Source organism: Dasypus novemcinctus, chromosome X, assembly GCF_030445035.2.
Source record: "Dasypus novemcinctus isolate mDasNov1 chromosome X, mDasNov1.1.hap2, whole genome shotgun sequence".
Classification (NCBI taxonomy): Eukaryota; Metazoa; Chordata; class Mammalia; order Cingulata; family Dasypodidae; genus Dasypus; species Dasypus novemcinctus.
This window is the reverse complement of record NC_080704.1, coordinates 154,003,900-154,018,532: the sequence shown is the minus strand read 5'-3', so window position 1 is coordinate 154,018,532 and position 14,633 is coordinate 154,003,900. Positions and strand designations below refer to the sequence as shown.

General features: G+C 36.7%; 1 protein-coding gene and 1 pseudogene across 16 annotated transcripts in view; both read left to right on the top strand.

Annotated features, from left to right (window-relative positions):
* PABIR2 (PABIR family member 2) overlaps positions 1-14,633 on the top strand; it is a 200,269-nt gene that overhangs the window by 12,064 nt on the left and 173,572 nt on the right. For 8 of the 16 annotated variants that reach the window (XM_058291796.1, XM_058291797.1, XM_012517937.4 and 5 more), the window contains 2 exons: positions 120-216; positions 7,859-9,663. In XM_058291796.1, the coding sequence (XP_058147779.1) occupies positions 120-216; positions 7,859-7,928 (167 nt within the window). In that variant the 3' untranslated portion in view covers positions 7,929-9,663. Of the gene's footprint in view, positions 1-119; positions 217-6,917; positions 9,664-13,086; positions 13,172-14,633 lie in introns of those variants that run through there. The other 8 variants (XM_012517936.3, XM_012517934.3, XM_012517929.3 and 5 more) reach the window with 2 other exon arrangements.
* Positions 3,435-3,576, top strand: LOC111759383 (small nucleolar RNA U109; annotated as a pseudogene).

The window sequence follows — 14,633 nt, the reverse complement described above, 5'->3', positions numbered from 1 at the left end:
GCTTTTAAGTAATAGCTTAAAAAAGTGGATTTTGGCTAAGGAAAGGTCACTCCATTTTAGCACCACACCTAGATTTGTGAAATTGTGGTTTACAATAGTACCATCTCTTTCTGTTTTAGGTGAAATGGAGACAGAGAGTCAGCCCAAGAGACTCTTCCAGGGCACAACCAACATGCTCTCTCCTGATGCTGCACAGTTGTCTGATCTCAGTTCATGGTAAAAAATGAAATAAAATCAAAAGGATATTAGAGTATGACCCATTTAAAAAGAGTCACATCAAAAGTATATTGGGATAGTTTAAAGTACATTCAAGTCTTTATCCATGCTTATAGAGGGGAAATGTAAAACTCCATTGGAGGCTTAGATAATGTGAAAAAAACAAACAAACCCAGAGAGTCATGAGTACTTCCTTTAGAAATGTGTGTATCTTTTTGGTACTTTGACTTTTCATTCCTAGCTCTTGTTAGGTCACCTTCTCTCAATAGGTGCTAATTGTGTTAGAGTGTCAACAGTTGGCTAGCATGAGAAAGGGTGTCTGGGTTGCTGTGGTAATGCACATTGATTGTAGTTGCTCTGCTTGCATTTTATATTATATCCTTTTGATTTGATACCTAGGAACTACCCAGCATTCTCCTAAGCATGGTATTCTCCAAATATATTATATATTAATATAATTATATATTATATAACAGTTTTGAAAATTTTGGGATATTCCATCACAATGCTAACTAAGATTCCCTTTTTTTTTTTTGGTAACCCTTCCTGATTCGTGTGGTCTATTTCACATAAATGTTTTTGTTTATTTTACTCAGTTTACTGGTTCAGGTCTCTAACTCAAGGACCTTTACTGTTTTTTACAATAAAGTTTTCTTCTTTTCCTATCCCTTGAAGTTGAGCACTTGGATGCTGACATTTTGGAAGGAAGGGGAAGGGATAGTAGTAGTGACCAGGTAATATGAAATCTTCCAATACCTTCTAATCAACTCACTGAGTACCCATGTTCTAGACACAATTATTTAATGTCTTTCAGAACATTTTTGTTCCCTAAATTTTACAGCTCTAGGCCTTTTTAAAAAGCCATGAAGGCACTCACTTTAAAAATAAAAGGATGGTGCCCTCCAAATGGAAGAAATGTATAGGCCTCTTGGAAGGTATAAAGATTGATGATTCCTTCTTCTTAAATCACTTATTCATTGTTTTATGTAAGATAACTTGTACTTCTAGTTGACCAAGAAGTCACAAGTATTCTAGTTTATTAGACTTGTTCATCAGTACTATTCTACCCTTGGACTAAATGCCTTTTAGATAGTTCTAGCTATTTTCAGCCCCAGTCTCGTGTCCCTCTCATCTCTGCCTGTCCTTGGTAGCTCAGTGTGCTAATTTTGGTACATAGTGCCTTTCCAGGTATGTAGATGATAGCAGAGAGAAACTTCTGAAGCTCGTCAAGAGGATAGTGGATGAAACCATATACTTAGTTGAAACTGCATATCACATTTATGGTAAAGTATGTTTTAATATAGGCACATGGATATAAATAGGTTTGCTTATCCAGTTACTACCCAAGTTAGGTAAAAAGTATGAAAGCATTTACCAAGCTAGAAGCATCATACAGGGTGAGGTGATTTTTTTTTTTATATTATCTTCAGCTCACTGTCTAGGATGCCATAAAACAGTTTCAAGCAAATAAGTAAGAAAGGAAAAAGCAGGTTCAGTATTTGCCAAGGATCCTTTCCCCTTCTTCGATGTTCGTTCCTCTGGCCATCATTTCTCTGATGGTGGCTATGGTGAGACTTCTAAAGCCACTGCTCACATCATCCCTAGACCTGTAACTGGCTGAGGGACTGCTGGAACACTGACATTGGTGAAGAAGAAAAATTTTGATCCTTAAACAGAAAAAGCTGTTGCCTCAAACTAGAGAGAAGATTTGTTTTGTTCAGTCGCTCATAGAGTGCTAACAAACCAAGGTATGACTCCACTAATATATTAAAAAGAATTCTCATTCTTAATCCTTTCTAATGGAAGTTTTCAAACAGGCACAAAAGTAGAGAGACTAGCCTAATGAACTCCCGTGTCCCCACCTTCAACAGTTGTCAGCCCACAACCAGACTCATTTGATCTATTCTTTCTCCTCCTTCTGGAGAATTTTAAAGCAGATCATAAGCATCATATCATTTCATCCATAAATACTAGAAATAATTTTAATATTTTCTTAAGTTAAATATTTCTTCATAAGATAACCATTATCAGCCAGACTTAGTTGAAGGGTATTAGATCTTTAGATTTTTATCCATATTGATTTATTGATTTAGTCAATCTTTGAGAACCTATATTCTTTTATCTCTTCAAGTTTTATTTTGAATATCCTTAATTGTGTTTGTAGATTTTAGTCTTTTTAAAGGGGTAGCCATGCTTTAAATTCCTATCAGCTCTCTTGTATTTTGGGTAAAATTACAGAATAAAAAAAGTGTTAGTGCAGTTTTAGACTTTCATAACTTCTGAAGTTCAAATGCTACAAACTTGCACATAATATCATTTGAAAGTTTAATTATTTAAATTTATTTACAATCTGCTTTGTGAATTTTGAATAATGAGCATTTAATTTTTGTTTTAGTCCGTGATTGTCATCTTCAATCAGAGGGACTAAAACAAAAATTAAACATTTATTATCCAAAATTTAGAACACTAAGTCAATGAAATTTAAGTAATTGAACTTTGAAATGATGTTTCTTGTAAGTTTGTAGCATCTGTACTTCTGAGATTATTAAAAGCCTAAAATTGCACTAAGACTTTTGGGACACCGTGTATACCTACTTATATTGCTGGCATTTATGTCTACATTTCAGAGATTTAAAATATGAAGTATTCCTTTTATGTAAAAATTAGATCCTATCTCTTTAATGCAGTTTCATAGATTAGACGTCTATATTCTTAGAAATAGGAGCATAAACAGGAACCAGCTGCCTTCTAGTTTCTTTTGCCAAGGATATCAGTCTACTTGATAACAAAAATAAGGAAATTGTTTCTATACTACCTTTTAGGGAGCAGAAAAAGTATCTGATCATTAGTAGATGTTATCTCATCATTTAAATAGTTATACTTTGTTCTCTGCCCCATTCCCACAAAGGAGATGATGAGGTAGGTTTTGAAATCATTAATTTCAAGTTTATATGCTAGATGATAATCTTTAAAATCTGACGTCTTTGAAGTATAATTCCAATTTGAAGTTTTAGTGTGGACACATTTGGAATTTGTGTCCAGTATACCATCTGCTGTCCCAATTACTAAATGAAAATTCTTAAATCTTTTGCCAACCAAATATGGGGAACTTGTCAATGACAAAGCAGGAATTATAGCATTCTGTATTTAGTCCTCATGACCCTTAAGAATTTGATCATAACTCTGAAATACACCTTTGTGTGGTGGATTGATTCTTTTTGCATGTTGGAAACTCTTATTCTGCTTCTCATTCTTTTGGGAATAAGACTGTATCCATGGCATGCTATATAACAAAAAGGAGTTTTCAGGGCTGCTGACCTTGTAGTGAAGATTAAGTAGTAGTACATTCCTTTTATATAAAAGGACAGTCTCCCGTGAATTTTCTTGCCCAGTGTATCAGTATTAATGTAACTGCTAATTTAACCTTTATGGTTGTATTTTAACATTTTCACTAGATTTCTCTTAGTGGTTTTAACATTATTTTCTGATGTTAGATATATCATGGCAAAAATAATTTCACAATGAGTGTGTGGCATGTACAAAAAAGAAGCTTTTTTAATCACGATTCATTTAATAAATTAATATGTACATGTATATTTTGAAAGTTTTATGTGAGCCCCTTAGACATCCATGCTGGCATTTTTAAACTCCTGTCCCTGCAGTGTGATCATATTTAAATGTGTCATCTTAAAACCTTGGAGGTTGTAAGGAAAGAGAATGCTGGGCCTTCCTAAGGTAAGATAGTAAAGACAGGAGATCATTAACAGTCATAAATATTTTCTGTTGTCTGGTTCATATATTGCCTCAATATGTAGGTTGATTGGCTGGAATGAATTAGTTTACTTTTGAGTCAAGTATCCCTATGTCCAATTAGTGAATTGTCTAGGTCCTTTGTTTCGTTACCACTGTCTGCTTTTAGCCTTAGTCTAAGGCTCCTTTAGTGTTTAAGCTAGCAAAGAAAGAAGAGGGAAACAAGGTGGGCCATGTTTTGTTGCTTTTAGAAGCTCTGGTAAAAGGTTTGATAGTGGACACTATGAAATTGCTTTTGTGCAGTGATCTCTATGGATTAAAAACTCATGTCAATATTGCTTTACGCACATATAATAACATGGTTAGTATATGATCTGTAGTCTCCCTCCATGGCCATGTATAGTAGGTTAATTAAAACAGAAACCAGATTTTAGTTTGGTGAAAATGTCTGGTGAAAGGTTTCCAAGTTCTGAATCTGAATTGCAGTGGAAACTAAATGTAAGTATGCTATTATTCTGTTAATGAACAAAATTCTTTATGTTAATATTTAATAGTAGAGAAGAAATTCTTGAAACTATATAAAATGAAGTGTTCAGGTCCATAGTTTTTCCTAATTTTCTTGGTAACTTCTCTGTTAGCTTATTTCTCATAAGGTTGCCAACTGTGTTAGAAGGATAGATTTCACTGCACGAATCATATTCTATATTTTTTGCCCACCGGTCTTATTACAAGTAGACTCTTCTAACGCAGGGCTCACCATTGGTCTGGTGGTCAGAATAAGAAATTATTTATGTTCAGATTATCTACATAGTGGCCAAATTTTAATCTAAGCCTGTTTCTTCCTGCCAAGTAGCATAGAACATGTCCTTCAGCTGCCCAGCCAATATGTGCTTTAGGAAAGTAAATTCATTTTAATATTAGTCTAGGCAAAAGCTGCAGGAGGAAAAAGTCACCTAAGTTCCAAGGGAAAATATAAAGTTCTTTTAATTTTCCAGTGTCTTAGATTATCTGTGCAACTTTCTTTCAGTAGTTTGAATAATTCATATTTTTAGACCCATTTGCCATTTGGGTGAAAAAATATCAGAGTCAGCTAAATTTTCTGAACTTTTTACTTAAAAGCTGTATCACTAATGATGCGTTTGATGGCAGTAAGCATACAGCAAGGGTACTGTGGAATATACTGTTTCCATTTTTATTTTTCCAAAGCCTGTGTGTATTCTGTCCCTACCTAAAAACTATCCATGGGCCATAGAAAAGGCATTTTGAAAAAAAGTAGAAGAGCAGACAAGCTGGGGGAAAGAGTTAAATTTCATCGATGTGTCCCATAGGTTACTTAACACAGAAAATAAATTCATAAAAATGATAATATTGAAGACACATCACATTTAGCCTCGGAGCAGGTTGGGCCAGAATGGGCTTTTGCGAAGGAGCTAGGAACCAAACTTAAACTAGAACCCATATTTCCCAGGTGTTTCATAATTCCTTCTCCAGTTCTACACTTATTCCCTTACAAAAATAAAATGTGTAAATCCTAAGACTGCCTGACTTCTCTAGCTTTGTCTCATATCATGTTCTCCTTACTCTCTGTACTGTAGCCACACTAGCCTGCTTTTGGTTCACAGAAGTACCCCAGCTTCCTCCCAAACCTTACCTAGTTAATGCCTACTCCTCTTTAGATTGTAGCTCAAATAACAGTTCTGGGGAACCTTTTCCTGTTCCTTTAAATAAGATCAGGTTACCCATGTTACATACTCTTATAGCCCTTGTATCTTTCCTTCCTTACTTTGATCACAATTTGTAATTATAATAGTTATTAGCATGATTATTTCATGTACTATACTGTAAATTCGGTGAAGAAGGGGACCCTGTCTGTCTTACACATCACTGTATTTCTACTGTCTAGCAAAATTCCTGCATGTGGCAGGCACTCAATAAATTAAGAATAAATGAACAAGTAAATGTGTGGATTCAGGCCAAATACAGAGCATAGAGCTTATATGTTAGATTGATGGGACTCAAAGCCAGAACAGCAGCTCAATGCCCAATTATGAAGGCTCTTAATTCCATGCCGAAGTATGAAGCCAGTTTTATGAGGGGGCCGCATTGATTGTTGGGAGCAGTAAGGGCCTGGGCTGGACGGGTAAGTTATCCCAGAACTGGCTTCTGGAAGCTCCTGATGCCCACATCAGGAGGTTTAGTGGAAGGACAAGAGAAGAAGTCAGTTGTCAGGATTAAAGAGGCAATGGATGACAAGTGTATTGCAACCGTGGCTCTAGCACATTTGTTTTAGGGATCAAAGAAAGGAGTCTTTTAGAGATAGTAGACCTTTGGGTATTGAGGCAAAAGGAAAAGAAACTGTAAGAAATTTGTAAAAGGAGAAGAATATTATATGAATGACATGTCATTGGAGGGAAAAATTAGAAGAAAAATATTTTTGAGTTGAAGGTCACTTGGGAGTTGGGAAGTAATAACAATTAGAGCAGTTGAAAGATTTGTTCTAGAGTAAGGGGCTATGAAGCAGTATACTTGATTAACTACTTCAGAGAGTCCAAGGTACCTCAATAAGTAACCATTCCTCTTACTCTAAACCTGATGGGAAAGTAAGAAGATTATAGAAAGATAGAAATTTCTTGAGCTGAAGGTAAGGCACCTCCCTCATGAAAACCATGACATATCAAGAGGAACATACTTAATGTATGGTGGACATTCTTGTGTCTCCTGGAGAGCACTCAAATGATACAGGGCCTTGAAGGTCTTACTTTGGATTCTCATGACTTTCTCATTTCACAGGTATTTAAATGTAGTACATTATGTAGTTCTTTGCTGTTGCGCTTATGCTTTTCATTATTTACATATGCTCTACTGATTCGTGAGTTCTTCAGACTGTCGTTGCATGCTATGTTTGCCCTGATAGATGCATTTGCTTATAATTCTTTTTGCTTTGTCCTCAGTTCAGATATTTTGGATGGCAGTAGTAGCGGCAGTGGCTTATCCTCAGACTCACTGGCTAGAGGCAGCGCTACCGCAGAGTCTCCGTAGCATGCTCCAATTCATGCTCTTCGTTCATCTAGATGGATGATCTCTCACCCAAGTGACTTAACCATTTCTGATTCAGTGTTTTAACTGCTGTTTCCTATATAAAACCTTTAGTGAGGAATGCAGAGAACTTTGATCCATAACAAGGATTAAAGTTTTACAGATTTAAATTAATTTGATGCCGGTCATTTTTGGCATCTCTCTAAAGTTCAATTTTGCAAGTGTAGCGACCTTAGCAGTGTCTGTTTTAGTGGATCTCATTTTGGATTTAGTGACTAAATCTCAAATACTCATGTTTGGTTGCTTAGAGTATATGTATTTATTTATTTATTTATTTTCCTAGTGCCTCAACAGGCACCTATTTTAGAGTCTGTAAGTTTAAGGAAAGTACTGATACATATTTTATATAATGGTTCTTTATTCCAGCAGTGATATGACAGAGTTGATCAGAAGTTCTCTTGCCTGAGAGATTCTTTTGTTCTCTGTTAACTCCATGGTTTCAAATCTCTTTCTTTCACAATAACAGAAGACTTGCTTTTGATTATATTAAATTTTTATTTTTCTGCATCAGCTTCAAGTACATTATTTTGTTTCTCTTTCCTGTTTGGGCTGCTTACTTGCCATTTTTCACAGAGAGGAAGAAACACATAGTAGTAGCTTTCATTACTATCCACATTGCTTCTTTGCTGTTGGAGTATATGATGTGAGGACTGATTTTAGTGTTGAGGATGTAAGCAGACTTTCAGGATACTTGGCTTAGATACCCTAGGTTCTTATGACCTGCTACCAGAGTTGCTATTTTTCTCCCCAATCATTCTGCCCTAAAGAATATATAAAATATTGTTAATATTTCTAGGTGGTGTTATCAAGGAGAAGAAATTCCTGCCTTGACCAGATGTGTGGAGCATCTACAAATGAATGAATAATGTTATTTACACACAAACCACTGTAGAAAAGCATACACGGAGCTGTCAGTGTCTCGAGTGGTATTAAGAGGCCTTAGGTGCCTTGGGTTACATTGTTATGCTGTATGGGCTATATATCCTAAGGTAGGGTGAAAAGCGGGGGGCTTTATGTGATTGCCGCTTACTGTTTCTATTGCTACTTTCTTCTGATTACTTTTTATCATTGGATTTGTTTTTGTTGTTGTTGTTGTTGTTGTTTTTGTCATGTGGTGATTGGTGGTGCTCCCTGTGTTTTGGTTATCACGTGCCTGTCGGAATTGGAATCCCCGGTTCTTGTTCATGTGGTCTTATAGCAAGAGCGGCTTAATATCTACAAGGCATCTCTTAAGAGCTGAACAATTCAACGCGATTGTGCATTCTGCTTTCAAGAAGCTGTTTGAGCTCTGAACAGTGTACATGGTAGTAAGTCTGAGGTACCATAGTTATTTAGTTTTTAAGAGAGCAAAATCACTGAGCTGTTTTAGAAACCTGATTATACTCTTTTGACATGTTATTTATTATTTATAAATGTGTAAAGTGTCTGTTGTAATGAATTTTACTTTTAATGTTCAGATATTGTGGTTGGATTGTCTGTAATAGGCAAATTTGCCTACTAGGTTTATAATATTCCATTTCTAAATGATTGCAAGAACCAAAAACAATTGCATTTTTTGTCTTTTGAAGGCAAAGATCTTTGAATTTTAAAGGAAGATGACGTGCTTTGATGGTACCCACAGACTGGTAATGTGGTATGGCCTTGCAGGGAGACCAATTCTCTTTCAGTTAGAAGAGAGCATCACTTAACTTATGGTAGTTCTGTTACAGCATTATATGTTTTTTGTTTTTAATTGTAACAACTGACATGATAACCATTTAATGGCTTAATTTCTTATTGCTTTCACTTGTGCAAAGTGCATAGTCCTTCAAAAGTGACATAAGTGTATATGTTATGAAGAGTGTTCCCTAGTATGCCTTTTTTAAAGAAAAATTACGTTGATGGTATTCAGTGTAATCATTCTGTTTGTATAAGAGCCATGTTAAGATGTTTCTGCCTAAATAATACTAATAATAGATGGTTTTCTCTTACAGGACATGTATCCACCTTCACTCTACTGTCTTCTTTGCCTTAAAGGGACACTTTTGGCCATAATTTTTGGCTCTAATTTAGGACTGTTAAGACATAACCTTTGAAATGTGATAGCATTTAATTTTATTTTTGAAACTCTAATACTTCAGTGGTGGGGTAGAACTGGGGCAGGAGAATGAAATTGTCCAGATGGTATGAGAACCAGGAAGCAGGATGATTTGGCTTATTGTTTAAACCAAGATTTATTTTTATTGTTGAAATTGACAAGTTAAGTTTATGCAGGGATTGTTTTGAAATAAAAAACAAGTAAGTTGACCCTCAGATGAGCTTTGTTGGCAGTGCCCCTTTATTTTTATATAAAGTCCAATGTTTGAAAGGTTATAATTATTACAATGTAAAACTCTCTCTTCCTGTTCTAATATTATATCATGTATTTCAGGCTTCTATCTGAAAGCAAGTATACGAGATGATATAATAAGAAAATCCTTTACATACCGTTTCTGCCTGACTGACTTATATAATCTCTGTATTTCACGATAACTGCTTTTGGAATAATAGAACGTTTTGTGAAATGCTGGCCTTATGTATATCTTAGAATGCAAATTTAATAAAGTGTACACATGCATAAAATTTTGTAAATTTTTCAAAGTCTATCTCTTTTATTCTTATTAACAATTATTTCCTATCTCTATATTCCAATATTTCATTCTCTGTGGCTAACTTCAGGTCAAGTTTTAAATAAAAATATCAGGAACACAAAAGAACTAATAACTGTTGAAGTCTGGGCTGTTTCCAAAAAAAAGAAATAAACCTCTCCACATACTCTGTCAAATTTTCACAAGCATTTTGTAGAATTTGACAAGTTAGAAGGTTCTTTTCAAGGCTACACATATTTGTTGTTTTTAATTTATCTTATAGTATTTTTTACGTGTTAATAAGCCATGATAAATTGTTTTTAGAATGAGATGGGGTACAGGTTAAACAATAAAAAGCTTTCTATTCATGACTCAGGTTATAAACACTCCATTTTATTTTCAGTTTTAAAAAATACATTAACTTTTATTTTTAAATACTTTATATTCCAAAATAATTTCAGACTCACAGAAAAGTTGCATGAATAGTACAAAGAACTTCCATACATCCTATACCCAGATTCCCCAATCATTAACATTTTACCTCATTTGCTTTATCATTTTCTCTTGCTCGTACTCTCTCTTTATAATATACATATATTTTTTCTGAACTGTCTTAGCATAAGTTGTAAACATGATGACCTGTTACCCCTAAATGCTTCATTATAAATCTCCTAAAGACAAGGTCATTCTACATAACCACATTACAACTATAAACATCAAGAAATTAGCTTTGATACAAAACTGCCATCTAATCTACATGCCCCATTCAAATTTCACCTATGGTCCCAATAATTTTTTATTTTTTCTGTCTGTTTGCATCAGTGTCTCTTTCTGGTGCAGTGCTTTGCCACACCTGAGGGCCTGTGCCTCATGACGCCTCGCAGGTCTGGGACACCTTTTTATTTTTCTTTTTTCACAGGAGGTCCCGCGTGTCAAACCCGGGTTCTCCATATGGTAAATGGGAGCTCAATTGGTTGAGCCACAGCACTTCCCAATAATGCTCTTTTAAAAAGAGGAAAAAAAATTTTTTTCTTCTGGTCAAGTGTTCAAGCCAGGATTATGTGTTATACTTAGTTATGTGTCTTTAGTTGCCTTCAGTCTGGCAGTTCCTCAGTCTTCCCTTGTCTTGTGACTTCGATATTTTTGAAAAGTACTGGCCAGTTATTTTGAAAAAATGTCCCTCAGTTTGGCTTTTTCTGATGTTTCCTCGTGATTAAATTCAGGCTAGGCATTTTGGGCAGAAATACCGGAGAAGTAATGCTGTGTTCTCAGTGGATCATTTCAGGGGGCACAAGTTGTCATTTGTCCTATTACTGGTGATGGTAACCTTGGTCCCTTGGTTAAGGTAGTGTCTGCCATGTTTCTCCACTGTTAATCTCTCCCGCCCTTGAAATTAATGAAACATTTTGTGTGGAGAGACTGAGTCTGTGTAAATATCCTGTTTCCTGATCAAACTTTCGCCCACTAGTTTGAGTATCCATTTATATTACTTGCCTGATGATATGATGGCTACCTAGTGTTGACTCTCTAATTCCATCATTCTTTCTACATTTATTCCTTGGCATTCTGTTCTAAGGAAGAACTTTCCCTTCACCATTGATTAGTCATGTTTTTATTTGCATCATTGTGAACTTGTGAGTTCCTATTTTAGTCGGTGGGTTTTAATCCATTACCATGATTATTTTGGTATTTCAATTAACCCAGATTTGGACAGTGGAAGCTCCTTCAAACTGGATCCTGTGTCCATTTGACAAACCTCCATCCTTTGTCTTGAAGTAGCTTTTTACTTTCTGGTATAAGATGACCAAGATGACCCAGAGTTTCCTTGCCCCAGCCCTGGGATCAGCCTGTTTCTCTAAGAAATCCTGATTCCTTCTCATGGAAAATGGTATTTTAAAAACAAGGTATGAGCAGTAGATGAGATCATTGCTACTGGGACATCACTGTTTAAAGGCTTCAGAGTACTGGGAAATTACATGTGTTGGGTATTCATACCCACCCTATGAATATATATGTGTATGCACACATCTGAATCTGTCCATATTGAAAACCATGAGTTCAAACTAGTACTTCCAATTCCATTTCAACACCTCAGGGTTCAGTCCAGCCTTCATCCTCACCGTATTTGTAACTCCATTCTCTGGTAGTGAGAAATCTGGCTCTATTTATCCTCAATATAATTGCTCATTTCCTCTCTATGTAACCAATTTCCGACCATGCCAGCTGCCACCCTGGCTGTCTCAGCCCCAGCCATCTCCTTGGCTCCACCCTCTATCCCCCTCCAGCCGCACCAGCCCTGGCTGCCTCTGCAAAATCCTCAAGTTTTCAATATACTTGGCTCACACCCACCCCAACCACCACCTCAAGCTCCTTTTCATCTGTGTTTTAACTGTCCACGGCTCAGGAATTTCTTATATTCATAATTTAATAAATATGCCTTGAGTTCTGTGCTAGGAACTGCAAATGCAGATTAATTTCTTGCCATCAAGGAGCCCAGCCTAGTGGAATAAATAGAGAAGCATACCAACTATTACCAGCACCAATTAGAGTGTGTTGGGGAGCTTGAAGGAAGAGTATCCAACTTTGCCTGGGCTGGGGTTTTTGAATGCTTCCCATAAGGGGTAATACTGAAGCTGAATCTTGAAGAACATACTTGGGGTAGGGGTGGGAGTCAGGTGGAGGACAACGGTACAGGAAAGAGACCATGGTGCTGTCACAGAAATGCAAGTAATTTGGGAAATGTGGCCGGGGGTGGGGTGGGGGGGGGGGAACAGACCATCTCTCGTCTTTTAGGATTTGGGAGTCTTTAGCTTAGTAGGTGCAAGCTATGGGTATAGATATAAGCAGGAAGAAGAGGATTGGGGGCAAAATACCAAGAAACATTTAATAGGCTGGTTGAAGAAGAGATGGGATGGCAAGAGAGGTTGGAGAAAAGCCTGGAGAAAGCAGCTAATGGTATCAGTGAAGCAAAGGAGGGAGTGGTCTACAGCATCAGTTAAGATGAGGACTGAAATTTTCCCATTGGATCTGATAATTAGGAGGTGTCCTACAGACTTGCATTAGTGAACTTTTAGCAAGGTGGAAGGGGCAGAAGTTGAATTGCAGTGGCTTAAATAAACAGGGATTGGGGACATGGAGACAAGCGGTAGAGTCTGTGTCTAACATCTAACTTCCTCCTTCCCCTTCTTTCCCAACCCTCACCCAATTACAACGCAAAATATTTCCTATTGTCTCCTGTTCCTTCAGCAGATAGCGTGTGGTCTGAAATATAGTAGTCACTCATTAAAATTCTGTTGAATGATTATACCACCTTCGAGCCTGTAGGGGGAGCTGAAAGAAAATCACCAGGAGTGTTACCCTATAGAGGGAGCCGAAAGAGAATCACATGATGTTGTTAACCACATACTCTAACCTCTAGGTGGAGCACCAAGCTTCTCGTCGTCCAGATACTTCTGAGGAAAACTTGCCTGAGGAAACTTCGTCAAAAGGAGTGCCACTCCTAGGTAATATTTATACCATATGCCTAATGTATGCCTTTTATTTGTGGCATGTGATACTAATTTTCCATTTATGATACTGGCATGAAGTTTTCTTTTAAAGTAAATTTAGAAAATAGCATTTCTTAATACATATATATATATAAAATAAATATAACAGAGAAAAATGAATTAATTTAAAGAAACATCTTAAGTAAACAATAGTATGAGTGAGAGATACCGAGATATGGCCAAAATCTTAAAAGTAGAGCATGAATAAGAACTTTGATCCCAGAAATTATAGGATCCTGGCAAGTGTTGTGTAGGACTGTTGGTATGAAGAGGTTAAAAGCTGTTGAGTCTGTGTGGAATGCTCTTTTGAGGCTGCTATTTATATTCCCCCTTTGGAGGTTCTGGTCTTTCCTTTCCTATGAGGTGTGGTAGGAGAGGTCTAGCACCTCTCCTTTAGCTTCTGAGAAGATGACACTCCCTGTTCCCCTACACACCTTAAAGGTCAAGGGAGAACTTGGGTGGGGCTCAGGGAAAAGGGGCCTACCAAGCAGTTTAGGCCTGCTGTATCCTAGACCTTAAATTTAGGCTGACCAACCATCCTAGTTTGCTCAAAACTGAAAGGTTTTCCCAGGAACTTTCAGAGTTAAAACAAGGAATGTCCTGGGCAAAGTGGGATGAGTTGGTCACCTTAAAAGGGTTCATACCTTCCCTAGGTGTGATTTTCCTTGGGTTTGTGTTTTCTTACCTATCTCTACTGACTAAAGGGGTGGTTAAATCTCCAGAGCTAAGGTTGGAATGTAGCCCTCTGAGAAGAAGCCTCTGGTCTGGATCACTGAGGACTGCCTACTTTGGACAAAAAGACTTTTTAGTTTAACCTATCAGGTGACCACACTAAACGTCTGTGGTGAAAGCCAGTGCTAGCAAAGTGTTTCTTTTGCTTCTATCCTCCCTAGGCATTTATCTCCTTCCAGGACCTGGAGGGTGGGGGTGGAAGTAGCGGGAACTGTGACTATTGTAGGAGGTGGGTCCACAATTCTAGGATTTCTAATCCTGACCATGTATATTTCCTTCTCAAAGACAGACTAACACCCCATAGCAGTGTTTCATGATTCTTCTTCTTTTTATTAAGTGTTTTTCTTCATTATACATTTTTAAATTATGAAGGAAAAGTGCTCATTATAAAAAGTTTAAACCTTGTAGAAGTATGCAAAGTGAAAAAGAAAACTCCTTTCCCAGCCTTCCTGTCTGTAATGTCATAACTTGGTGTGTATACCTAATTACCTTTTTCTGTATATATGCAAACAGGTATTTATGATAGACACACGTATATTTTAAAGCTTTGTTTTAAAGTATAGAATACATATAAAAAAGCGTACAGCTTGATAAATTATCACCAATTGGAAACACCCATAAACCATCACCTCGGTTGACATAGTACATTCCAGAAGCATCCCCTAATGCCCACTTCTGTCTGGTC